The 27,694-nt window shown below is 40.9% G+C and overlaps 1 protein-coding gene and 1 pseudogene across 3 annotated transcripts; one reads left to right on the top strand and one right to left on the bottom strand.

Moving 5' to 3' along the window:
• Nucleotides 1-280: 280 nt before the first annotated feature.
• On the top strand, nucleotides 281-2,368 carry LOC124084506 (cyclin-T2-like; annotated as a pseudogene).
• Nucleotides 2,369-20,219: 17,851 nt separating this feature from the next.
• On the bottom strand, nucleotides 20,220-27,262 carry Nme6 (NME/NM23 nucleoside diphosphate kinase 6). 3 transcript variants are annotated; one of them, XM_046431693.2, is made up of 6 exons: nucleotides 27,146-27,259; nucleotides 24,695-24,791; nucleotides 22,365-22,467; nucleotides 21,590-21,629; nucleotides 21,020-21,180; nucleotides 20,220-20,733 (listed from the first exon to the last, which is right to left on the bottom strand). In XM_046431693.2, exons 2-6 carry the CDS (start codon nucleotides 24,782-24,784, stop codon nucleotides 20,570-20,572), a joined length of 558 nt encoding a protein of 185 aa, XP_046287649.1. In that variant the 5' UTR covers nucleotides 24,785-24,791; nucleotides 27,146-27,259; the 3' UTR covers nucleotides 20,220-20,569. The 3 variants fall into 3 exon arrangements, with proteins under 3 accessions (XP_046287649.1, XP_046287647.1, XP_046287648.1); XM_046431691.2 differs by lacking the exon at nucleotides 27,146-27,259 and adding an exon at nucleotides 26,989-27,125; XM_046431692.2 differs by lacking the exon at nucleotides 24,695-24,791 and having other exon boundaries at nucleotides 27,146-27,262.
• Between the last annotated feature and the right edge of the window lie 432 nt (nucleotides 27,263-27,694).

Here is a 27,694-nt window from a genome sequence, read left to right as displayed (position 1 = left end):
GTGTGAGGCCCTGGGTTCAATGCCCAATACCAAATATATATATATTTTTTTCTCTTAAGATTTCCATCACTACAACAAAATATATAAGATATAACTTATAAAGTTATATATAATATATAACTTATAAAGAGAAAATGTTTGTTTGGGCTCACAGTTTTAGAGGTTTCAGTTCATGAGTCTCAGTTTAGAGGTTCCAGATGGGGGTAACAGATGGCATGGCAGGAAGTATGTGGCAAAGTAAATCACTTGGGTGAGGGAGCAGGGTAAAGGAGGACATGTCATGGTGTGGGGCCGTGGAGCTTCTTCTCAATCGTTTTATACTTGGGAACAGCTGCAGAACACACCAAGCTGCCACTGGAGTGGAGACTGATAAAGAACTCTCATACTGCTAGCCAGCACCCAAACTTATCCAGAACATAGGAAAGTGTCTCAGTGTCTTTAAGCTTACAATAAACACTGTAATTGTTTATATGCACAAGTTTTGTATGCACTATTCTTTTCACCAAATTCAGCAGACATAGAATATCACCTACTGCATTATTTTTGGCTGCAAAGTGAAAGAACAGGCTCAAAAACTTCAACATGTTATCAAAGTAGCACATTTATCTTAATCTTCTTGTGCCACTGTTGGATACATACAAAATGTGATGCTTCAGCAGACTCAAAAACTGTTTTTACTTGAAATCATAATGTCACAAACACTAGATTTTGAGATCACCATTAAACACCCATACACAGATGTGGTGAAATGTACCCAGTTAGTAAGAGCAAGCAAGGATTTGGCATGGACATCCTACTTTATAATTACCAACAGTCTACCTCTTACAACCTTCTGTCTTCAATACAAACAAACAGTGATAACACGTGCATGCATTAATTTGGCAAATAGTCTAGTTGGGAGATTCCTGTATTGACTGATGGAAAGCATTGGTGGGAATATGTGGATCCTACAGTTACTCTAAATTAGCTAAAAAACTAAATGAGCTAAAAACTGAGTTTCTAAAAATATTGGAGAAAATACCTAAGAGGATTTGAAACTGGAGGGCTAATCAGGCAGCTAAGAAACAAAAATAAGATAGGCACGTTTGAGAGACACCACTTTTTGGTTCAGCTTTAGTCCAGAATTCCATATTAGTAGATAGTGTCACAGGTGTGCTTACAAACCCAAGTTTTCAGAAAGCATCTACATCAGCATTCCCTGCACTGGGACCTATAAATTCAGGAAATATATCTGTTCAGGATAGCCATACATCTGATAATTCATCAGTGCTAGCAACAGGAATGCCCAGTACCTCATACAGTTTGTCATCCCACCAAGAATGGCCTCAACATCAAGAATCAGCAAGGACAGAACTAATATAGTCATAGAAATAGGAAATATATTTTTCTGGTAGCTAATACAATATCAACTTCAAGCAGGGACCTTCTGTACCTCTGAATTCAGGATTACATGATAGAACTGACAAAATTTCTGATCATTCATCTGTTAAGCAAGAATATACTCATAAAACAGGGAGCAGTAAATACCATGAGCCTATTTCTGCTATTCCTGGAATAATTCCTCCAAATTTTTATTTAGATAAATATAGAGAAAAACACAAGCTAGAAACTAGGTCTTGTATAAGGAGATAATTATATAGCTGTCCAGGAAGAATAGCAACACAAACACATGCAGTCACAAGCAGCCAGCAGCAGTTCTGTAACTTCTCTAATTAAAATGAAAATTCCCATCACAAATACTAAAAAAAACTGAAAATACAGAGGAGAGAAAAAGGAAAAGAGTGGATCACTGAAATTATGGATTCCAATACTACCCACTGATACAGGCACTAGTAAGGAAGAACTGGAGATGAAGACAAAGTTTCATCCTCAGAAAGACAGTTTTGATCAAGGCAGTGGAAGAACAAGCATTTAAGCCCATATATAGCAGAGACCATAAATAAGGAAAAGCACCAGGAGCATCTTGCTAACCACTACCACACCAGCAGTCACAAGCATTCCCATCCACATAGTGGCAAGAGCAGTGGTGGCAGTAAACACAGTGCTGATGGAATGCCACCCACTGTTTTGAAGAGTCCTGTTAGACTGAGTAGTGATGGCATTTCCTCTAGTTCCAGGTCCTGAAGGAGGAAGCTGCATATCAATGATGTTTCTCACAACCATCACTCCAAAATGAGCAAAAGTTACAAAATTTCAGGTGGGCTATGGACATCTCAGAACCCTCATAAAACTGGACAAGAAGCCAATGAAAACCAATGGTTCTGATGCCAATCACAAATACTGTTATACCATCAGCCAGCATATGGACTACAAAGACACATTTGAAATGCCGGACTCACTGTTACATGCCCAAGAAATGAACCCATAATTATATTCATTTAGGTCAATTTTTCCTTTTTTTTAATTTAAAAATTGTCAGAATGGAAAACTTCCTCCTGATCTAGCAATGGTAACACCTGCTGTTGCTGCTACTGTTTCAATATTTGTTAAGTGCTGCTTTATTCTTATTCTGAAAAGAAGAGATTATATAAACAAGTCTTTATCTTCATATATGATAAGTGTTACAAATACTGTAAAGGCATGGAAAATGTAAAACTCAGTATTTCTACAACTGCAGCTAAGAACACTAGGATGAATGGTGGCTGTTTCTAGGAATATAAGATGCATCCATTATGTATAATTTGAATACTGAAACTATTTTGTTGCTCGATTTTGAATGAGTGTAAATTACTCTCTTTTGTGTATTTATATATGTATGTATGATTTGCATGTTTCAATTATAAAGGGATAAAACAGTATACTGACAACTGTTTACAAGAAAGTGAAGAAAAATTTATATATTATTTTTGTATGTTTAGATATTACCATAAATACTCAAGATTGGAGCTGGCTTTTAAGTATAATAATATACAGAATAACTTAAATTTTCTCCTGTCAGACACTAATCCAAAACAAAGGTGGCACTTTTTCATACTAACCTAAAACTTTGGCCTTACTAGAAGCCATTGGAAGGGGACACTTTACTACCAGCTGGTATGCAGTGCTGCAGACAGTCCTTTATGCTATGAGGCACTCAATTTTTACCTTCAGAGGTTCTGACCATATTGGTTGCTGAAATAACCCCTAATTTTCTGAAGGTTTGAAGAGGAAAAAATAAACTTTACATACTCTTGATGTGAAGTGCATTTAAGTGTTTGTTGGCTTGTTGTAGTACTATAAAAGAGATATTAATATTGGATAGTGGATTATGGTGATTCAAAAACTAAATTCACAAAAACTTATGTAGTGAAGAATTAGTAAGTTTTTCCTTAAAGAACTTTCAACAATATTTATTGATGGAAAAGGATCAACTATGCATTGTTGAAAAGGATCACTTTTCCTTTAGAATTTAGAATATCATATTCTCAAATATATTCCTCCTCTGAAGCATGTTTGTGTGTGATAATATGGTAACATTTTTTTCAGGTTAATGCAGTCTTCCTTATAAAAAATATAATGAATGAAACCTATGCTTTCTCAATTCCTTTATATTCTAACAATAAATAAAATGATCACTGACTGCATTGTACCTGTACTTATAGTTTATGGTTGTTATCAGAAAGTTCTGTAAGAAAAAAAAGTTCAGCCTTCAGTCAAACCACTAGTGGAATTTTGCATTTGTTTGCACATCTCGGTATATTCCTGTTGAGGTAAAGTTTGCACAGTCATCTAACTCCTGATTGAATAATAAACTTTAATATGTTTAAATTTTATCTCAAACACCAGTGGTATGGCTCTTGTTTATTGGATAATCTTAAATTTATTCTGTGGTATACCTTCAACTATTGAGTATCTTTGAGATGGGTTGGAGTCAACCTCTGTTGAACTGAAAACTGCCTTAATTTTTCTTCTGTGTATATGAACTATTTCTGTTACAAAGCCACTGATATGTACACAATTGTAATTTTACTCAAGAATCTTGTGATTTTCAGACCTTAAAATTATACTGCAGAGCTATAATAACAAAAATGGTATGTGCCATGGTATTGGCACAAAAACAGACAAGAAGACCAACAGAACAGAATAGAAAACACAGAGACATACCCACATAAATACAGTTATCTCATACTAGACAAAGGTGCCATAAACATACATTGGAGAAAAGATAGCCTCTTGAACAAATGGTGCTAGGGAAACTGGAAATCCATAGAAGCAACATGGAATTAAACCCCTATCTCTTGTCTTGAACAAAACTTAACTCAAAGTGGATCAAGGACCTAGGCATTAGACTAGAGACCCTTCTAGGCCTACTAGAAGAAAAAGTAGGCCTAACTATCCATCATGTTGGCTCACAACTTTAGAAGTTTCAAAAGGAGCCAATTTCCTCAATAAGACTTCTAAAACACAAGTAAAATCAAGAATCAATAAATAAGATGGCATCAAACTAAACAGCTTCTTAACAGCAAAGGAAACAATCAAGAACGTGAACAAAGAGCCTATAGAATGAGAGAAAATTTTTGCCACCTCCACCTCAGTTCTCTAAAATATTATAAAGAACTCAAAAAAACTTAACACCAAAAAAGAAAAAATAAAGTAAAATAGCCCAGTCAATAAATGGGCAAAAGAACTGAACAGGCACTTCACAGAAGAAATACAAATGGTCAAAAAAATATATGAAAAAATGTTCAACATCTCTAACAATTACAGAAATGCACATTAAAACTATACTGAGATTCCATTTCACTCCAGTCAGAATGGCAATTATTAAGATCATAAGCATGACCTCAGACCAGGTGCTGGATTTAACCTAGGCTTTTTGCATGGACTAGGACCTCATCTAGGAATGGCACTTTGGAACTGTAATTTAGATCTAGACTCTAGAGTTCACTTGTCCAACTAGAACTGACCTTGGACACGGATCCAGGACCTCAGGTCTACACATGTATTTTGGACCTGAATTTGCCCAGTTCCTTAGAAATGACCTCAACTAGAAAATGAAAGCAGAGGTGAATGAACCTTTTACTTGGTCCTTGAAATGTGATCTGGGTCTTGGACATATATTTGAATACTGAATTCCAACTTTAGAACTCAAGTCTTTGACTATAGGATCTTGGACCTGAGTTTACATTTGGACCATGGATAGAGACCTGGACTGTGTTCCTGTATTTTAACCTGGACCTAGGACTTCAATCTGGATCTTGGAGGTTACATTTGTTTGCTAAGGATTCTGTGACAAAGTACCACAGATAGGACAATTTTTTTAAAGAGAGAGAGACAGAATCTTTTTTGTAGATGGACACAACACAATGCCTTTATTTTTATGTGGTGCTGAGAATCAAACCCGGGTCATGCCTGTGCTAGGCAAGCGCTCTACCACTGAGCCACAATCCCAGACCCAGATAGGATAATTTAACAGAAAAAATTTAGTGTCTTTGCTGGTAGGAGAAGGCAGGAGGATTGCAAGTTAGAAACCAATATGAGCAACTTAGCAAGACCCTGTCTCAAAATAAAAAGTAAAAAGGACTGAGAATGTAACTCGGTGGTAGAGTGTCCCTGAGTTTAGTCCTTGTATGACCAGGAAAAAAAAAAACTCCTAAAATACCTGGAAAATTGGAGGAGTTTGACAACATTAACATGTAGGATTTTGTCCAATAAAAATTCTTTAGACAAAGAAAACAGTTCATTGAAGATGTAAAGATTTTTGCATTGTCTAAAGTCAAGGGATTAATATCAATAAGGGCCAGAAAATGTAGCCCACAGGGCCAAATCCAGTGATTTCTCTATTTTGTAAATTTATTAGAACATGCAGGCAGGGATAATAAATGTATAAAAAGTTGACTTTGGCTCACAACTTTAGAAGTTTCAATCCATGATTGGTTGGCCCTGTTTCTTTGGACTTGTGGCAAGGCAGCACATCATGGCAAAAAGGCATGACCAAAGTAAATCCATTAACCATGTGGCCAGTGAGCAAAAGAAAGAGAAAGGAAAGAGTGGGGATTTCACTCTCCCTTTCAGGGATACACCTCCAAAAACAGAAAGCTCTCCCACTCAACCTCACCTTTTAAACTTTTCACCACCTCCCAATACTATCAAGTTGGGGACCAGGCCTTGAACACATGGGCCTTTAGAGGACATTCTAGATCCAAACTTTGGCACCCACAGAACTATAGCATAGAAATCCTTCTGAGGATTGTAAGCGAGAAATGTGTTTCATACTACTCTCTTAGCTTCTGGTGGTTTTACGGCAATTTTTGGTATTTTGGGCTTATTGATGCATTGCCCTGATGTTTTCATACTCATGTAGCATTCTTCCTGTGTATACATGTACCTGTGTCCACATTTTTCCTACTGATAAGGACACCAATCATATTGGGTTAGTAGTGCACCCTACTGCAGGATGACTTCATTATATCTTCAATGACCTGGTTTCCAAATAAGATCACATTGTGGCACCTGAGGTTAGAACTTCAACATAGGAATTTTGGGGCAGAACACAAGTCAACCCATAAAAGATATGAAGTGGTACATTGACCTGGACTGTGTACATTAACTTCAAATTTGGACTTGGAGCTTGTACCTAGATGTTGACACAGATTGGTCCACAATACTAGGTCTGACATTATACCTATTTCTTGACCATCAGCAGTGTCTAGACCTCAGACCTGGGTATGTATATTCCTTGGATATAGTCTTTAGTCCTGGATTTGGAGCTCATATAGGAACATCAGGTCTTAGAGTTGAATCTTAGCCCTAGATTTTTATCCTTTAATTCAGAATGATTATACATGATCTTGGAACTAGCTATCAGAGCTAGAACGTGATTTGATGTTGGACAGAACCTGGACTTTAGACATGGATTTAATGTGAAACTTGGAATAATTTAAGACCTGAAAAGTGGACCTAGAAACTGGACCTTGGATGTGGACCTTGGACCTCTGTGTTGGACCTCTGACACTGGCAAGAGCAGCTTCCTTGGAATGGGAGGGGTGCAAGTTATACTGGAGTGGGATTCTGAGAAAATGCAGAAGAGCCTGCCAATGTAAACAACTGATGTGGGCTTGGCTGTACAGAGATGAAGACAAAAGAGGTAGCTAAAAGGGAAAATTAGATTAGAAATATTTTCAAAGATGGGAGACAATACATGTTTGAATTAAAAGGGGAAGGACTTAGTAAATGGTAAAAGCTGCATTAGAGACTGATGGCCAAGAGAGCAAGAAGAGGCGATTATAAGCATACACAGGATAACCTTCTTATACTATTAACAGGAAGAAAGGAGAAGATGGGTATACATGCAGATACATTAAGAGATTCAGATGGGAAGAGAGTCTATATATCCTAGACTTTCACTCGAAGCCAAAAGGTACAACAGTATAAATGCTTCAGCCCACTATATTTTTACCTAATCAGGCTCCACACAATCTTCCCTAACATTCTTTTAGAGTTCTTCAAAACTCCCAATGTGGTAAGCTGTCATAATAATGCCAGTGATTCGCCTCCTAATATCCATACTTTTATGTATCCTCTCCCACACAAACTCTAGGCTTGGCCATGTGACTTGCTTTGGACAACAAGACATCAGCAAACATGACAAGGAGCAAAAGTTTCAGAAACCTTAATGGGGGCCTGCCCTCATAGAACCCGGAAACAACTGTGCAGTGAAGCTCAGGGTGAAAGACTATGTTAGACTATGTGTGGTTCTATTTGTTTTGTTGAATGTGTGGGAAAGTCCCCACTGAAGTTTCTGTCTCATGAGAACATCACATAATCCCTTACCCCTCTCCCTCCTCTCCGAATAGCACCAAATTCAAAAGTTTTCTTGACCAATCCCTGTAGGACACTGTCTGCTCGCAGTTCCTGAGTCACCCTGCCAGTCAGCATCCGCCACATCGCCTACACAACCCTTCTTAAGCCAAGACGAAGCTTGCAAGCTCACACTCCCAGCCCTCTTCCTCTCTGCTCTCTGCTCTCTTCCTCTTTCTCCTCTTTCTCTTTCTGCTCTCTTCCTCTGCTCTCGGCTCTCCTCCCCTCCTCTCTGCTTCTCCTTTTCTTCCCCTTTGGGCAGCCCCCCCCAATAAATCTCTTGGTTGAATCTCCATCTCAGGTGAGTCATTTGCCCTTCATTGGTGCCCTGACTCAGATGGAACTACCCTGCTTTTAAGCAGGACTCCCATCCCACTGGAGATCACCACCTGAGTGGAGACCAAGCTGCACCCATCTTCTTAATCACCTCTTTCACATCCACCATTGGCCTACAAATCGGTGAGTCTCCCTCTCCCGACTCCTAAACCTGCTGAGGCACAGTAATAAGGAACTGGCCATTGATGTTCCGGCAGCCCCTAGGGTGTTTCGCGGGGAGGAACACACCCCACCCAGACCTTCACAGTCACAGGGGTCCTCTTGGAGTCTTCCCCTTCCTTACAGGCCTTGGCCAGCTTGAGAACTGACAAACCCCCTCCCCTCCTTGAGCTTGAGTCTCCTCCTCCTCACTCTTGGTCCAAAAGCCTGGCACCAGGTAACCCATAACTCCCATGGACCTCGGGAAGGGCCCCTCACCGGAGGATTTTGGTGACAACCATATCCTCGGCCTGAGGTCTCGTTCTGATATTTGGCTCAAGTGGGACACCTCTCCAGTCAATATATCATACCCTTCCTCATAGCCCCAAGGTGGGGTGCCTCCTCTCTGCCAGCTGACTCCCCTCTCAAATGCCTCCTCAACAATTTGGACACCCTCAGCCTAACCCCAGAGATCAAACTCAAGAAATTGATAAAATTCTCTACTCAGGATTGGCCCAATTATCCCTTAGATAACCAAAACCATTGTCCCCCTTATGGGTCCTTAGCCCCGCCATTTTGCAGGATCTCTATAATTATTGAGTGCGATCAAAAAAATGGGCAGAGATTTTACACATTCGGGCTTTCTCTTCCTTCACTCCAATCCGTCTCTCTGTACCTCTTTCAACCCAAAGCATGTCCTCTTGGCTTATAAACCCTCCTCTCTTCCTGACTCCTCATTCACAGATTTTGATCTAGCCAAAGAACCACCACCATATAGTCACCCAAATCCCTCCCCCAACTCTCCTCTTCCTTCACCCGTGCCAGTTCCCACCCCTCCAGCTCCTCCTTCTTCGGACCCTGTCCCACTTCCTCCTTCAGTCCTCCCACCACCCATTCCCACGCACAGTCTGTCTGGCCACATTCTACTTCAATTATGGCTCCTTTGAGAGAGGTTGCTAGGGCAAAAGGGATTGTTAGGGTCCATGTGCCCTTCTCCATAGTGGACATTTCACAGATTGAAAAACGCTTGGGTTCCTACACCACCAACTCTGCTTCATACAGAGGAGTTTCAGTACTTACTCCAAGCCTATATCTCACTTTTTATGACATTTACATGATCCTGGCCAATACTCTTCTCCCAGAGGAACACAGGCGGGTCTGGGAACAAGCCTGTAATTATGCTGATGAGGTCCATTAAACCACCCCAGCCCACCCGCTAGGCGCCCAGGTAGTTCCTGACCAGGACCCTAATTGGGACTACAATACTGCTGCAGGATTAGCCCTGAGGGACCAATTTTCTACCTGCCTAGTTGCTGGACTCAGACGGGTGGCTCAGAAGGTGGTAAACTTTGAAAAACTCCAAGAAATCATTCAGGATAAAAACAAGAACACTTCCACCTTCCCAGATAGACTGACTAAGGCTCTCCAGCAATATACTAATTTAGACCCTGAAACCCCCAATGGGAGACAGCTCCAAATGACCTACTTCTAATCCCAGAGCTACCCTGATGTTCGCAAAACTTTAAAAACTGGAACGAGGACCCTTGACCCCTCAGACTGAAATCCTGGTCACAGCCTTTGAGGTATACCGTAACCGGGATGAGAAGGCCAGAAAGCAAAAACTCAGATGCTGGCACCGGCTCTATAAGGACCTACCCCACGGACCCCTTCATTTTTGGCCAAACGCCTACCACCCAAGATGGCCCCTGGGCCCTGTTTTAAATGTGGGGACCGAGGGATACTGCGCACGAGAGTGACCTAATCCCAGGCCACCTGTGCGTCCATGCCCTAAATGCCAATTAAGGGGTCAGTGGGCTGTGGACTGCCCTGCCCCTGAAGGGGAGCCAGATCCACCCCAAGCCCAGATGTGGATCTTTTGGGGCTGGCCACGGATGACTGAAGGGGCCTTGGGACTCCCTCTCCAACAACTACCGTCACCTTTCAGGAGCCCAGGGTCAATATTATGGTGAATGGACACCAGATTAACTTCCTTTTTGACACAAGGGCCACTTATTCAGTCTTGAGGGAGTTTTGGGGACCCACATTCCATCCTGTTCCCCATTATCAGGATAAGGGGATAAACAATCCTTCCCCTTAAAACCCCCACACTCTCTTGTAGGTTTTACCACCATCCTTTCTGCCACCAGTTTTTAGTAATGCCCCAATGTCCCATTCCCCTAGTGGGAAGGGACAGCTTAGCCAAATTCCATGCCTCCATCCCAGCTTTTCTTTTGTCCTTGCCCTTGCAGAGGCAACCCACACGTCTGTAGGCTCCCCTCCTTCTCTCCCTCCGGAGGTAAACCCTCAAGTTTGGGACACTTACACCCCCTCTGTGGCTCACTGTGTCCCTGTCAGAATTCATCTTAAGGACCCTCAGCATTTCCCTTGTCAATCTCAATACCCTCGTCCAACTAGCAGTCTTCAGGGCCTTCAGCCCATTATTAAGGACCTATGGTGCAAGGGCTGAATAAGACCTACCCACTCCCCTTACAACATTCCAATTTTGGCCGAAAAGGACAGTACCAAATATCCCTCCCAAGCCAGGCTCCTTTTCTGCCCACCAGGCTCGAGGACAATTTCCAGGAGCTGATTGGCAATTGGATTTCACACACATGCCCAGGGTCAAGAGGTATTTCTATCTCCTCATCCTTGTAAACACCTTCTCAAGATGGGTGGAAGCTTTTCCTACCACCAACAAAAGGGCATCCATGGTTGCCTCTGTTTTGCTCTTGAATATCATCCCAAGACTTGAGTTCCTACTTCCTTGCAATCAGATAACTGCCCTGAGTTTACTTTCAAATCACACGATGCATTGCTGAGGCTCTCCACATTCCCTGGAATCTACACATCCCCTATCATCCCACCTCTTCAGGCAAGGTAGAATACATTAACCGCACCCTAAAGGAGACCCTCACCAAGCTCTCTCTCGAACTACATCTCAACTGGGTCAAACTTCTCCCAGTCACCCTGTTTTGCCTTCGGGCACTCCCCAAAAGGCCAACTCAAACATCCCCTTTTGAGGTGATGTATGGATGCCCACCCCTACCGCCTGGGATGATTCCTTCATCCTACATTCTTCCAGAACCTCTCAGTCGTCCCCTTCTTAGTTTTATTCAAACACAGACTTGGAAACACCAGAAACTCTTATTACCTGATCCCTCCATGCCACATTTCTCTTTCCTCTTAACCCCAGGCAACTGGGTATATTTCTTTCCTCCTGGTGACATGCCTACCCTGACACCTAAATGGAAGGGTCCCCTAAGGGTTATCTTGTGCACTCCCACCGCTACCCACCTACAGGAATCTCCAGGCAAACTGACTTCATGGATTCACATTTCCAGGCTGAAAATGGCCCCACCTATGACCAAGGGAGCCCAGACTGACCATCCACCGTCCTCCTCCCACAAATACTGAGAAATTTTTCAGCGGGGACTCTCCCACACACCACATCTGAGAATCCTTTAAAGCTCCACATCTCATGCCTGAGGGTTCCTTCCCCACTTCCTGAGGAGGACCTTCCTCAACCCAAGAAACCCTCACCCAACATGCCTCACTCTAGATCCACCCATCTCTTTACCACCCTCCTGGCATCCACTTGCCTCATGCCTATTTCATCTGCTTCATCAGACATCCCAGATTGCCCCAGTAATTGGGATTTTCTTGTTTTGGCCTTTCTTCCAAATAACATACATTCCTACAGAATCAAATAGGCAAAATATCTAATCAGACCTTTAACCAGCTTCTCCTCAGGGATTACCAGCTACTTACTACCTTGGAGGACACCTATGCCTTACATGAAGGCCTCACCAATGGCTGACAAAACTTCACCATCGTGGATATAGAGCTACAAAATGGATACACGACTGGGGAACTTCACTACCCTGTCACCCAGGGTTTCTAGGCCCATTTGCTTTCGTGTGCCTCCACCTGACCACTGGCCTTTTCTCAGCCAGTCCCTCTCACTGGACCTCTGGCCAGAAGCTAATGTGGTGTCTCCTCTTCTCTCTTCTTCTCCTTGCCTTTGGGTATCTTTGGTGTTTTTAGGCTCATCATGTGGGTGCACCTGGTTAATGGAGTTCATGGAGGCCCTCCAACAGGACAGCTGGCTGATTCCCCCCATCTGCAAGGACAAGGATTGGATCAAGACTATCCATGACCTATGGCTTCGAGGAACTTTCATTGATTTCAGCTTCAAGGAAATTCACATCTTCAACACCCTGGCCTTTACAGCTATGCTTCTCTTGTCCCCGAACCCTGACCATCCCTCCCTTCCTTCACACTCATCATCCATCTCCAGCAGGAAGTAGCCAGACAATCTCATTGCCCTGCTCCCAACACAAAAACAAAAAGGGAGGAATGTTGGGTGTGTGGGAGAGTCCCCGCTGAAGTTAAGTTTCCATCTCGCGAGAATCACATAACCCCTTTACCCCTCCCCCTCCTCTCAGAAGAGCGCCAAAAGTTTACTTACCAATCCCCACAGGACACAGTGTCTGCTCGCAGTTCCTGAGTCACCCTGCCAATCAGCACCTGCCATGTCACCTACGCAACCCTTCTTAAGCCAAAGCTTGCAAGCTCATGCTCTCTGCCCTCTTCCTCTCTGCTCTCTGCCCTCTTCCCCTTCTTTCTCTCCTCTCTCTACTCTTTCTGTTTCTCTCTGCTCTCCTCCTCTCCTCCCTGCCTCTCCTTTTCTTCCCCTTCAGGCAGCCCTCCAATAAATCTCTCGGTTGAATCTCTGTCTCAGGTGAGTCACTTGCCTTTCAGGTTTCACCTGGACTCAATGCAGCCACAAGTGAGTCCAGGTGAAACCAATAGAACCACATAGCCAACTCCCAGGAAAAAAAAAAAAAAAAAAAAGGAAATCACTATTTTAAGCCATTAAAATTTGAGGTGATTTGTAATATAGCAATCAATAACTTGCCTTTGTGCAAATCAGAAAAGTGTATCATAAAAACATGCCTCCAGAGGATCTAAGATGGCAGGCTTGAGGGAGATTGCATTCTGTGTCATTCTAGGACCTGTGATTCAAGTAGTGGGAATACTGTTACTCTGTGAGTGATTAGAGGACCCCCAACTGCTGTTCCCACACAGAAATCACAGCTGCCGTGCCAAACAAGCTCCAGGCATCAGCATCAGCACAGGACTACCAACCACTCCTCCATGCAGGTCCTCCAGGTGCTGAATAGGACCATTGGCATTAGCACCCACTCCGGAATACCAGCCGCCACTCCCACACAGGTCATCTGGCCACAGGCCATGCAAAGGAACTCTGGCCACCACTTCCATGTGGTCCCCCATCTACCAACACAGGACTTCTCTGGTAGTCTCCATCTTGGGACACTGCAACCACTGCCACAGTCCCCTACATGTGGTAGCCTGCACCTGGGGACACAGCACTAGGTCTGTGTGAGAGCTGCCAGCCACAATACTAAATCCCACAGAGCTGTATCTCTGAACGCGGCACTCACAACACCCCCCAGCCCCACCCGACAGGACACCCCAACTCTGAGAGCAGCGGCCTCCATCTTGGGACACCTTTTCGCCATCTTTAGCTGGGGCAAATCCCAGCTTGGAACACCCACTGGGGCTTAGAAACAATATCAAAGTACCAAAAATCCCCAACTACCCCCCCTCTCCCCAGCAGTTGCTAACCTGGCACAGTGCCTGTGGCTACACAGCCAGTCTGTAGCTCACAAAACTGGGTTCAATATAAAACAGCTCTCCATGACAGGTGCAAGGCCCCCAGAGCACAACCCATAAGACCTCTGAAGATAGAGGTTCATGATTAGGAAGTAGAAAGGAAGGGGGTGAGACTAAATTAGAAGCCAGGAATTGCAAGGTTTACAGGTGATGTAAGATAAAATCAGGCACCCATATCACACAAGTGGGCCCCAAAGGAGATTCTTGGGGTGCAATCTCCCATGGGGTCCAGCAAGTACTATACCCTACCTCCAGGAGCCACACCCCCAAGACCAACCCTCCCACTCTAACAACCTTCACCATCTTGAGGGTAGAGATACCATCAAACAACAAACAACCCCACCTATTGGATGAGAAGAGAAGCTGGAAAGATACTTATCTCCAACAAAAACAATCCTTATATCTCCCTTCGAGATTTTTTTTTCCCCTCTCTCTCTTCTCCCACTCTCACATCCCCAACATTTGTGAAACCAAGTACTTTTTATGAATTAGGCTACTGAGGACAGGGAGGTCTGAAAATATACACCACCGCTATAATATACTATTATCTTCTATTTTTACATGTTTTACTTTTCTTAATATTTGTGTTTGTTATACTCTGTCTTCCCACTTACTTGTCTCCCCCAAATCACTCTCTCTCTCTTGCTACTAACCAACTTCTTTAGATACCTCTTTCACACTAAGATATAAAAACTATATCCTCACCTCTTACCCCCTCAACATCTCATTCTACACCTCACCCAGGTTATCTGTCCACCATCAGACTGTAGACCCTTTTGCAAACCTACTGTTTATAATGTAGATAATAATTTAACTTACCATTACTGTATATTGTGAAAAAACCACAAACGTTTTAATAGCAGCTATTTGGTTTAAGGTTGTATATTGTTTAGGTTGGGGTCTATTCACATTGTCCCCGCCTTAAAGGAGAGGTATTGAAAACCTGCAGGGACACTATAAGCCTATAGGGTAAAAACTGTAATGCCCCAGATCTGCAGTGCTAGAAGGGAAGACACACAAACAACATGAAGAAACAAGGAAAGAAAGTCTCCCAACAAACCAAGATATAACATTACTAGAATCAATGGCCAGCACAACAGAAGAAATGACAGAGAAGGACTTCAGGATGTACATAATTAAAATGTTCTGTGGATTAAAGGATGATATAAGAGAGCAAACACAGGTAACAAAAGATCATTTCAATAAAGAGCTACATAAGCAAATACAGGAAGCAAAAGATTACTTCAATAAGGAGAAAGAGGTTCTGAAAAAAAAACAAATACTTGAAATGAAAGAAACAATAAACAAAATTAAAAGCTCAATAGAAAGCATCACCAACATATTAGATCACTTGGAAGACAGGACCTCAGATAGTGAAGATAAAATATATAATACTGAAAAGAATGTTGACCACACAGTAAAGATGGTAAGAAACCATGAGCAACACATTCAACAATAATGGGATAACAAAAAAAAAGACCAAATTTAAGAATTATTGGAATAGAGGAACGCATAAAGCTCCAAACCAAAGGAATGAACAATCTATTCAATGAAATAATATTAGAAATTTTTCCAAACATGAAGAATGACTTGGAAAATCACATACAAGAGGCTTATAGTACACCATGTGTACAAAATCACAACAGATCCACACCAAGGCACATTATAATGAAAATGTCTAGCATACAAAATAAGGAGAGAATTTTAAAAGCCACAAGAGAAAGGAATCAGATTACATATAGGGGGAAACCAATTAGGCTATCTGGAGATTTTTCAACCCAGACCCTGAAAGCTAGAAGATCCTGGATCAACACATACCAAGCTCTGAAAGAAAATGGACACCAACCAAGAATCTTATATCCAGCAAAATTAAGCTTTAGAGTTGATGATGAAATAAAAACCTTCCATGATTAACAAAAGTTAAAGGAATTTACAACTAGAATGCTTTCATTATAGAACATTCTTAGCAAAATATTCCATGAAGAGGAAACAAAAAAAAAGAAAAACAACAATGAAAATCAGCAAAGGGAAGAATTACACTAAAGGAAATACTAATCAAAGGAGAAACTAAGACATTAAATACCAAAAATAAACAAATACGACTGGGAATACAAATCATGTCTCAATAATAACCCTGAATGTTTATGGCCTAAACTCACCAATCCAAAGATATAGACTGGCAGATTGAATTTTTTAAAAAGACCCAATAATATGCTGCCTTCAAGAGATTCATCTCATAGGAAAAGACATCCACAGACTAAAGGTGAAAGGTTGGGGAAAAAACGTATCACTAACATGGACTGTGGAAACAAGCAGGGGTCTCCACAAGACATAACAATTATAAATATATATGCCCCAAACAATGGCATATCTACATTCATCAAACAAACTCTTCTCAAGTTCAAGAGTCAAACAGACCACAACACAAAGATAACTTTAACACACCTCCTTCACCACTGCATAAATCTCCCAAACAAAAGCTAAAAAAAAAAAAAAAAAAAAAAAACTATAGAACTCAATAATACAATCAATAATTTAGATTTAACAGACATATACTGAATATTTCATCCATTAACAAGTGAATAGACTTTCTTTTCAGCAGCACATGGATCCTTCTCTAAAATAGACCATACATTATGCCAAAAAGCAAATCTTAGCAAATACAAAAAAAATAGAGATACTACCATGCATTCTATCAGATCATAATGGAATGAAATTAGAAATCAGTAATAATAAAAAATAGAAGCTACTCCAGTACCTGGAGACTAAATAATATGCTACTCAATGAACAATGGGTTGCAAAAGACATCAAACAGGAAATTAAAAAACAGAAATTTAAAAATTCTTAGAGGTAAATGAGAACACTGATCAAAATCTATGAACAATACTAAGAGGAAAGTTTATTGCATGGAGTTCATTCCTTCAAAGAAGAAAAAGTCCACAAATAAATGCCCTAGAAAAAGAAGAACAAATCAATCCCAAAAGCAGTAAAAGACAGAAAATATTAAAATCAAAGCTAAATCAATAAAATTGAAACAAAAGAAACCACTGAAAAAATTGACAAAACAAAAAGTTGGTTCTTGAAAAAAATAAATAAAATTGATAAAGCATTAGCCATGCTAACAAAGAGAAGGAGAGAGAAAACTCAAATTACTAACATCTGTAATGAAAAATAAAATATTATGACAGACACTACAGAAATAAAGAAAATAATTAGAAATTATTTTGAAAATTTGTACTCCAATAAAATAGAAAATGTCAAAGGCATCAACAAATTTCTGGAGTCAGATGATTTGCCCAAACTGAATCAGGATGATATATACAAGTTAAACAGATCAATTTCAAGCAGTGAAATAGAAGGCACCATCAGAAGCCTACCAATAAAAAAAAGCCCAGGACCAGATGGATACACAGCTGAGTTCTATAAGACCTTCAAAGAAGAACTAATACCAATACTCCTCAACTTATTTCTTTTTTTTTTTTTTTTTTTTTTCAATATTGAAAAATCAATATTTATTTGACAGATAACTTCTGAATCCTCAACTTATTTCATGAAATAGAAAAAGAGGGAACATTTCCAAACTTATTCTATGAGGCCAATATCACCCTGATTCCAAAACCAGACAAAGACACATCAAAGAAAGAAAACTTCAGACTAATGAACATAGGTGCAAATATTCTCAATAATAATTCTGGCAAATCGAATACAAAAACATCAAAAAGATAATGCACCATGATCAAGTAGGTTTCCTCCCAGGGATGCAAGGTTGGTTCAACATACAGAAATCAATAAATGTAATTATAACTTAAGGATAAGAATAATATGATCATCTCAATAGATGCAGAAAAAGCATATGACAAAATACAGCACTTCTTTATGTCCAAAACACTAAAAAAACAAGGGATAATAGGAACATACCTCAACATTGAAAAAGCTATTTTGCTAAGCCCCAGGCCACCATCATTCTAAACGGAGAGAAACTGAAAGCATTCCCTCTAAAAACTGGAACAAGACAGGGATATCCTCTTTTACCATTGCTATTTACCATTGTTCTTGAAACTCTAGCCAGAGCAATTAGACAGATGAAAGAAATTAAAGGGATATGAAATAGGAAAAGAAAAACTCAAATTATCACTATTTGCCAACAATATGATTCTATAGCTAGAAGATCCGAAATATTCCACCAGGAAACTTCTAGAATAAATGAATTCAGCAAAGTAGCAGGATATAAAATCAACACCCATAAATCATAAAGCATTTCTGTACATCAGTGACAAATCCTCTGAAACAAAGATCTCCCTTGTTCTTGGATAGGCAGAATTAATATTGTCAAAATGATCATATTACCAAAAGCATTATACATATTTAATGCAATTCCAATCAAAATCCCAAAGACATTCCTCATAGAAGTTGAAAAAGCAATCATAAGATTCATCTGGAAAAATAAGAGACCCAAAATAGCTAAAGCAATCCTTAGCAAGAAAAGTGAAGCAGGAGGCATCACTATACCAGATCTTAAACTATATTACAGAGCAACAGTAACAAACACGGCATCATATTGGTGCCAAAATAGACTTGTAGACCAATGGTACAGAGTAGAGGACACAGAGAGAAAGCCACATAAATATAGTTATCTCATATTAGAGAAAGGCATCAAAAACATATTGGAGAAAGGATAGCCTCTTCAACAAATGGTGCTGGGAAAATTGGAAATCCATATGTAACAAAATTAAATTAAGCCCCTATCTTTCACCATGTACAAAACTCAACTCAAAGTGGATCAAGGACCTAGGAATTAAACCAGAAACCCTGAGCCTAATAGAAGAAAAAGTAGGCCCAAATCTTTAACATGTTGGATTAGGCCCCAACTTCCTTAATAAGACTCCTATAGAGTAAGAAATAAAAATCAAGAATCAATAAATGGAATGGATTCAAACTAAAAAGCTTCTTTTCAGCAAAAGAAACAATTAGTGAGGTGAATAGAGAGCCTACAGAATGAGAGCAAATTTTTACCACACAGAGAGAACACTAATCTCTAGGATATATAAAGAACTCAAAAACCTTAACACCAAAAAAACAAATGACCCAATCAATAAATGGCCCAAGAAATTGAACAGACACTTCTCAGATGATATATAATCAATCAACAAATATATGAAAAAATGTTCAACATCTTTCTAGCAATTAGAGAATGAAAATCAAAACTACTCTAAGATTCCATCTCACTCCAGAGTAGCAGCTATTAAGAATACAAACAAAATAGTGTTGGCAAGGATCTGGGGAGAAAGGCACACTCATACATTACAAATTGGTGGGACTGCAAATTGTTGCAGCCAATCTGGACCCAGTATGGAGATTCCTTGGAAAACATGGAATGGAACCACCATTTGACCCAGCCATCCCACTCCTCAGTTTATACCTAAAGGACTTAAAAACAGCATACTATAGTAATGCAGCCACATCAATGTTTATAGCAGCACAACTCACAATAGCTAAATTGTGGAACCAACCTAGATACCCTTCAGTAGATGAATGAATAAAGAAACTGTGATACACACACACACACACACACACACACACACACAATGCAATATTACTAAGCATTAAAAGAGAATAAAATCATGGCATTTGCAGGTAAATGGATAGAGTCAGAGAACATTGTGCTAAGTAAGCCAATCCCAAAAAACAAAATGCCAAATGTTTTCTCTGATATGAGGATGCTGATCTACAATAGGGATGGGGGGCAGGGGGATGCATGGGAGGAATGGAGGAACTTTAGATAAGGCAAAGGGAAGAAGGGAAGGGAAGGGAGGGGGCAGAGGGTTAGGAAAGACAGTGGAATGAGATGGACATTACCCCAAGTACATGTATGAAGACACCAATGGTGTGACTACTTTGTGTACAAACAGAGACATAAAAAATTGTGCTCTATATGTGTTTTATGAACTGAAATGCATTCTGCTGTCATATATATCAAATTAGAATAATTAAAAAAAAAAATACATGCCTCACTGGCAGATACCTGAGTTCAAATAAAAGGTGTCACTTTCTCCAGAACACAGCCCTGTGCTAGGGTCATAGCATGGATTTGAGTCTACATTAAGCTCCATTGCTGGGTGTTTTTCCTGCTACATAAACTGCCCACCATGTGTATGTGTGTGTCAGTCTCTTTACTTAGCACAGACCTGAAACCTAGCTTCAAGGAAGATCTAATTACTACAATTAAGGAAAGAGCAAGCTCCTAGAGTAGTACTGACACTTCTGAGAATTCAGAACACTGACTTTTATTAAGGAAGACAAGCTAAATGTTGTTTACATAGTCACTGTATTTTCCAGGCAGGTCAATTAGGCAAGCTCTTCCTTGAAGGAGGATGAATACTTCTCAGGTTGTTTTTTTTTAAAAAAAAAAACAACCCATGAACATTCTAGGGAAGAGGTAGACAGCTAGATTCTAAAGGCTCTGCAGTGATGACCTAGGCCCTCTAGCAAGTAGTGATGCCAAGTAGAAATAGCACCATGAGCCCAGGCTTCCCTGGTCCCATGAGAATGTTCTGGACCAGAGATCTAGGAGAAAAGTCTAGGAATTGCTACCAATCTTCATAGATTGATAGGCCCTCTTCAGGCTGGTCCTGGGCCTCCTGTTCCAGCTGCACAGTGGATGCCTCCCTCTGTGTAGCACACAGGACCACAGCGCAACTGGGGCTCTTCCTCCTCATACCAGCGCTGTTCACTGAAGTCAGGAAAGAAGGCTTCAATCTCTCTGCTGGCTGAAACCACAGAGTCTACAAGGGAAGGTAAAAATAGATGAGGATCCTCACAGGGAGTACAGGGTACAGGCAAAAGATAATCAAAATCAAGTTCAGAAACCTAAGTCTACTCCCCCAGGCCTGGGGCATGTAAAGAAAACCCACAGGCCAAATCAGCTGAAATGGCTACAAAGGGCCAGAAACATAAATAGAAAGAAAGCTCACTGAAGGAACATGGCTATCAACCTTACCATATAGCCCAACTACGAACCCCAACACATCCTTCCTTACTTATGGCTCTGAACAAGGGAGATAGTCTCACCTGAGCCATGGGTGGTGTTGCGCGTGTCTGTGAGGCCAAAACTCCCACGAATTGAATCTGGGGCCATGTGGCGTGCTCGAAACACTCTGGTGGGTCCCATCAGTGTCCTCCAAAGCTGGATGGCATCCTTGTGAGCAAGGATATAAGCTCGGATTGGCCCACTGTGAACAAAAGGAACACATGTAAAGAATCTGACCACCGAGAGCATTCTATAAGCAGTTCATAAGTAAAGGCATACTGCATCCTGAGAGTTTCATTGCCTTTATAGCTCAGAACCAATGCTGCTTCAAAGAGAAGTTGATAGAGGGCCACTGCTGGTGTATAAGAACCACACAGATAAGCAGAGTTGCCAGGCAGCATTCAACAATACTCTTAGAGCCACTGGTCCAGTAACCAACGTGACAATGTGTATAAAAGGTCAATGTTGGCTTAATCAGAGCCCCATGCTCTGCTTCCTCATACTTGATATTGATTATAACTTTAAAGAGGGTAAATGAAGTTAACAATTCTATTTATGAGCAGAGGAGATACACCTAGTAGATAAAGATGCTAAGACTAAATTAGAAGTACCTGGCCATGAACTCCACCAGTCGCTGATAGAAAAAACGGCCTGCAAAGAGAGAGTACCTTCATGAAGATACAGGTGCCCAAGATAAATTTTTCTACTACTACTTCCTTACCTGAAATAATAAACACTGCTTTAGAGACGGAAGGGAAAAGGGGGGGGGGGGGGGTGCTTAGAGTCTGACATTTCTGCACCTGAATCTAGGCTCTACTACTTACAACCTCTGTAGTTTCAAATAAGTCATTAACCTCCCTGCTGTTTCCTAATCTGTGTACTGGAGATATAAATATACCTACATTTTAGCATTGTTGGGAATAATTAAATGAAATAATAAGCATTAGAATAATGACCAAAAAATAGTTACTAAATGTTAACTACTGATAATATCATCAGGACATAAAATTATTTCTGATTAAGACTATGAGATAGAACCCTCCTAGGAAAATAAAATAATGATAATCATGAAAAGTTTCAGTAAAAACCAAGACTTTATAAAATTGGTTGCAGGGATAGGGTTGTAGCTCATTGGTAGAGCACTTGCCTAGCACATGCGAGACACTGGGTTCAATCTTCTAAAAATATCATTAAGTCACATTTCATAAAAATAAATAAATAAAATAACAACTGAAAATATTTAAAAAAAAATAAAGATTCATTGCAATTTTACACAACTGATAGGTCAGAGAAAGCCTGGAACATCAGATATTCCAGGGAAAATCTGATCAGACTCTTGGGATTGAGAAGCCTTCCACTCAGAAGACTATCGACTATCAGTCCTACCTTCATGTTCCTTGTAAAACTTCTGGCAATCTTCCTTTCTCCATAGTAGTTCTCTCATTCGTACAATAAGGAACTTGTTGGTCAGAATCTGCTGATGAACAGCCTGGATAAACACCACACCAAAGATAAAAAAAAAAAAAATCAATCAGGAGACCCAGGTGTTATGGTTGGGAACTTAAATGTCCCCCCAGGAGCTCATTGGTTGAAGGCTTTTTCCCCAGCTGTTAGCGCTATTGGGAAGCAGTAAAAACTTTAGGAGGTTGTTGAAGGGAAGTTAGTATCATTAAGGACCCAGACCCCTTCTCTCTTTTTCACTTCCCAGATGTCATGATGTAAGCAGCTTTGCTCCACTCCCCATCATGATGTTCTGCTTCATCATAGTCCCAAAGTGACAAAGCCAAGTACCATGGGCTGAAGCTCTAAAATCATGAACCCAAATAAATCTTTCCTCCTTTTAAATTTTTTACCTCAGGGCCTGGGACTGTGGCTCAGTGGTAGCACGCTCACCTAGCATGTGCAAGGCTCTGGGTTCGATCCTCAGCACCACGTAAAAATAAATAAATAAATAAATAAATATATTTTGGGGCTGGGGATGTGGCTCAAGTGGTAGCGCGCTCGCCTGGCATGCGTGCGGCCTGGGTTAGATCCTCAGCACCACATACAAACAAAGATGTTGTGTCCGCCGAGAACTAAAAAATAAATATTAAAAAATTCTCTCTCTCTCTCTAAAAAAAAAATTTTTTTACCTCAGGTATTTTGTTACAGCCTCAGATAGCTAACATAGCAGGACAGAAAAGAAAGAAGGTGGGGTGAGATCAAAACCTCCAGTCACATAGCCAGAGTGTGAGTCTTAAGTGCAAGGGGATAGAAAGTTCTGTTTCTGCCCCTCCATTCCTCAGCCCCTGAGTTCAAGCCCACAGGACCGACCACACAGATCACCATAAAAGTCTTGTTGATGGTCCTGCTTTTGAGTTTCTCTCATTCTCTCCAAACCAACACACTTGACAGATTCAAACAGCTTATGTTATATTATGGTCAGGTTTTTGGTAGTTCCTATTATTCATGGAATGAAGAGCAGCCCAGTGCTCAAGGCTGCACTATCCTTGTCCACTACCATTTCTAATTCTCTATACTAGCCCAGGCCACCTACAGCCCTCAGACACACCACAGACTGTCCCTTCTGTGGAACACTTATCCTTCTTCTGGCACTAACCAAAATCTATGCCTCCTTTGAGACCTAGTCAAGACTCACCACTTTCAGGTCACTATTCCAGACTGCTCTGGTCTTCCTCTGCACCACAATGAGCTTACTGAGCACTGGTCCTCAGCAATTACTTAATCAAACTATGGGTACTAGAATCCTAAAAATGATCCCTCCCTGTGTCTATTTCTTATTTGAACCACTTCTTCAATATTAGTGTTCATTAAGGTTTTGTCATTCTACTCTCATCCTGATTCTATACTCTCTTGTTAATGTTGTTCAGTTCCACCATTTCAAAATACCACTAAAAATCTGTTAAATTTATTATCAGGCAGACAGCCAACTTTAATCCCCAGGACAGTGAATAAATAAAATATCATTAAGTCACATTTCATAATAAAAGGGATTTTGCAGATGTAATTAAGGTTACTTACTAATCAGTGCACTTTGCTTTAATGTAAAGAAAGATTATCCAGCTGAACCTAATTAGTTACATGTGCCCTTTTAAAGCAATTTTCTCTGGCTAGGAGCTAAAGAAGTCAGGGGAATTTGAGGCATGTGAAGGATTAGATACACTGTTGCTGTCTTAAAGATGGAGAAGGCTATGTGATGAGAAATGGAAGTGGTCTAGAAACGGAGAGTAGTTCCACCAAGTAAACGAGTCTTTAGTCCTGTAATCACAGGAAATAAACTCTGCCAACAACCTTAGCAAGCCTAAAAGTGGATTCTTCCCTAGATACTCCAGATAAAGGCTCAATCAATCCATATCTTGACTTTGGCCTTGTGAGACCCAGCCAAATCTACAGGACCTCTAAACTATAAAATTGTGAGGTAATAAATGAATGTTGTTTTAAACTGTCAAGTTTGTAGTAACATTTTGTAGTGCAGTAGTATATATTAACTTGAGGTCCTTTTTTTATTATTGTTATATTGGGTCCTTTCTTTTATTTTAAATATGCCCCAAGTCTCCAAGAGAATTTCAGTCTCCTTAGGATCAGAGTTCATGGCTCCTAGCTTTGCCTCTGCAGCACCTAGCACAGGGGTTCTTGGTAGTCACAAATGTCCCTGAAGCACATGAAATGGTATCAATGCCCAGGGCATACAGTAGGGGCTTAACATTCATTCTTACCTCCAGAATCAATGGGTGAGCAACTGCATCAGGCTTGATCAGGGCTAGAGTAAGCTGCAGAGCCTTAGGGCTTCGCAAGATTGAGGTCATCTCACTCCTGCCATCAGAGAACTGGATTAGGGATCCACCAGTGCTATACTCCCACCCCTTTCTACTCTGTAAGCTACCCACCTCACAAGTCAACCACTGCCCCTTACTCCTAATACTCAAAAATCACCTGACAGTTACCTTATCAGGCTGTATACATTACTTATTTACTTGCCTATTTGGACTCATAGAAGTGGTAGAGGGGACACTCAGGTTACCCTATGGAGTATAGTTTGTACAATGGTAAAGCCATAAAGAAGTTACTCATTTAAGAGAAATTTGCTTAAACACTACCTGTCTTTGCCAATACTCTTCTCTCTTCCCTTCCAAACTTTCTTCTGTATTTTATACAATTTTTATAATTACATTCCTGAACAGCCTAGCCACAAGAGTAAAATGATTGATTCCACTCTTAAAGACTTCTATCCCATAGTGCTACCCCGTCTATTGTAGAATTAGAAGACTGATTCACAAGAATTGGGATGTCTGCTGGCAATCTACCATCTCTTATTTAATATGGATAGGTCAATATCTTCCCTGCCCAAATCAAATTAATATGTTCAGCATCCTCAGTGGTCACGCTTATAGACTTGCAACTTCAAGATCAGGGACTAGTTGTAACTATATCTGAAGCAACTGAAACAGCCTGATACAAAGATGCTCCATCAATTTTATTGATGACCTAAATCTGTATAGTCATATTTCTATTCATCTTTGTATTCCTAGTGTCTAACATCGTGCAAAAGCTCAATAAATAATTGTGGAAAAGATATAACATAAAAATATTTTACAAACAGGAGACTACCAATTTGAGGTCCCGTCCAACTGTGAAATTCTACTTACATGTGAGAAACTGATCATCTCTGCATGAAAAAAGGCAAAGCCTCAAAATAGTATCTCAATATTATTTCTAATTTAGCAACAAATACAGAGGTTTCCATGAATACACACAGGCAGAGAATCTAGACAACATTCTCATTTCTTTTGGCATAACAATCACGTTAGAGGTGATACTATGGTCTAGACCAAATAAAACCTATGCTACAATCTCTTCATGTTTTTTTCTACAGCATTCAACCCGATGTTCCAACTATGAAGCCAAACCCAGTCTAACCAGTACAAAAGCAGCCAACTTACTCAACCTAATAACCCAGAAGGTAACTTCCAGTCCCTCATTCTCCATATTACCACATTCTGATAATTGTACCCACCCACTACATCTCAAAATCCATACAAACCTCATCCCCTGAACTGCTATCACCTGAGACTAGGACACCACTATTCCTCCTTAGACTTTTGTGACAGTTTCTTTACTGGCTTCCCAATTTCTAGTCTTGCCACTCTCTAAGTTTGTTCTCACAGAAGACACAGTGAATTAAAAATGCAAAATGAATCATATTATTCCCCTTCTTAACCCTTTAGATATACCCTGCTCTTACAATAAGCTCCAAAATCCTTATCATGGCTTACCAGGCTTTGCATGATTTGGTTTCTGGATACATCTCTAGCCTCATCTGGAACCTCACACTCTTTAACTCCAGCCTCATGAGCCTTTCAGTTCCAAAGACTTTCTAGCCTGAAAGAAATGCCTTGGTGTGGCATTTTCAGATTCACCCATGCTTTCTTTGGTTACCTCCTACTGGCTCACTAGATCTTAGCTCACTTCCCCCATTACTTTCTCACAGTTCCTTGCATACTTCCATATACTTGCATATCTTCTCCCACTAGAAGGCAGCTCTTTGAAAGCAGATTCGAATCAGTGCCCCTATTCAAAGTGCCTAGAACATAGATGCTTCTCAACAGTATTTGCTGAATAAATCAGTGAAAGAACCGGATCCAGTTATGCTAGGCTGCTGGGGTTTAGTGGGGAGAGACCTGAGGGAGTGTCCAGGGGAGGATATAGGACCTGTAGAAAGGATGTGGTTCCTTTCCCAACACCAGTTAGGTTATGGCTACTTGGATTTTGATTTAAAACAAATGTTAAGTTGAGAAACGTACGCAACTTAAAAGTCACTCCATTATAATTAAATTTTTAAAGTTGCCTAGGCCTGCCTGCCCGCCTCCCCGTCCCTTCCCTCTCTCTCTCTCTCTCTCTCTCTCTCTCTCTCTCTCTCTCTCTCTCTCTCTCTCTCACACACACACACACACACACACACACACACACACACAGAGAGAAAATTAGAATTTTAAAAGTTGCCTAGGCAGACCTGAGGGGGCCACCGCTCATCCTTGAGAGCAGCATCAAGCTCCTCATTCTCCCGCTAGCTGCAGGGACTTGCAGCCACTCAACTCCGCCTCCTCCCAGGCACCAGTGGCCACACACACCCACTCCCGCAGGTTCCCCGCCTCTGCTCCAGAACCCACCAGGCCGGGTCGCAGTTCACGCGATCCTCCAGACGCAATACCAAGCCTCTAGGCACTGCGCTAGTTAGCCTGAGCGGCCCTGCCGGGTCCTTCAGGCATCCGACCGGGCAGCCCTCCCTGGGGTCTTTGCACGATTGCTTAGCAACGCTCATGCAGCAGGCCAATCCGGGAAACAGAAGGAGGGTGTGTATTGCTGAGCTTTGCCGCGAGGCGCCGCTGCTTTTTTAGTGTTGGCCAAAATCAGCAGGGTGTGGCTGGGTTATCCTAGAGTCTACTGAGCAGTCCGGGAGATGAAAACGGGTTTTTCCTGGTGCGTGGTATTTTGTTTGGAGAGGATGATTGTGGCACTGGGAACGGAGAGGGATCCATTGTGGCGACTGGTGATAGGTATAATAAGGGTGGTAAAAGTGTTTTTTTACAGGGCATCACTGAGATTTAGAAGATTTAGAAATAAATTGCTATCAATTTAAAGACATTTTCTCATTTAAAAAATTTTAGTGTATATCGTTTTGCACTTTTGGAATGTTGAAAGGAGAGTCTGCAGTGCTA

This window comes from Marmota monax, unplaced genomic scaffold, assembly GCF_021218885.2.
Source record: "Marmota monax isolate L192 unplaced genomic scaffold, Marmota_monax_Labrador192_F-V1.1 WCK01_AAM20220418_F8-fsc00022, whole genome shotgun sequence".
Classification (NCBI taxonomy): domain Eukaryota; kingdom Metazoa; phylum Chordata; class Mammalia; order Rodentia; family Sciuridae; genus Marmota; species Marmota monax.
This window is presented reverse-complemented; position numbering and strand designations above follow the sequence as displayed.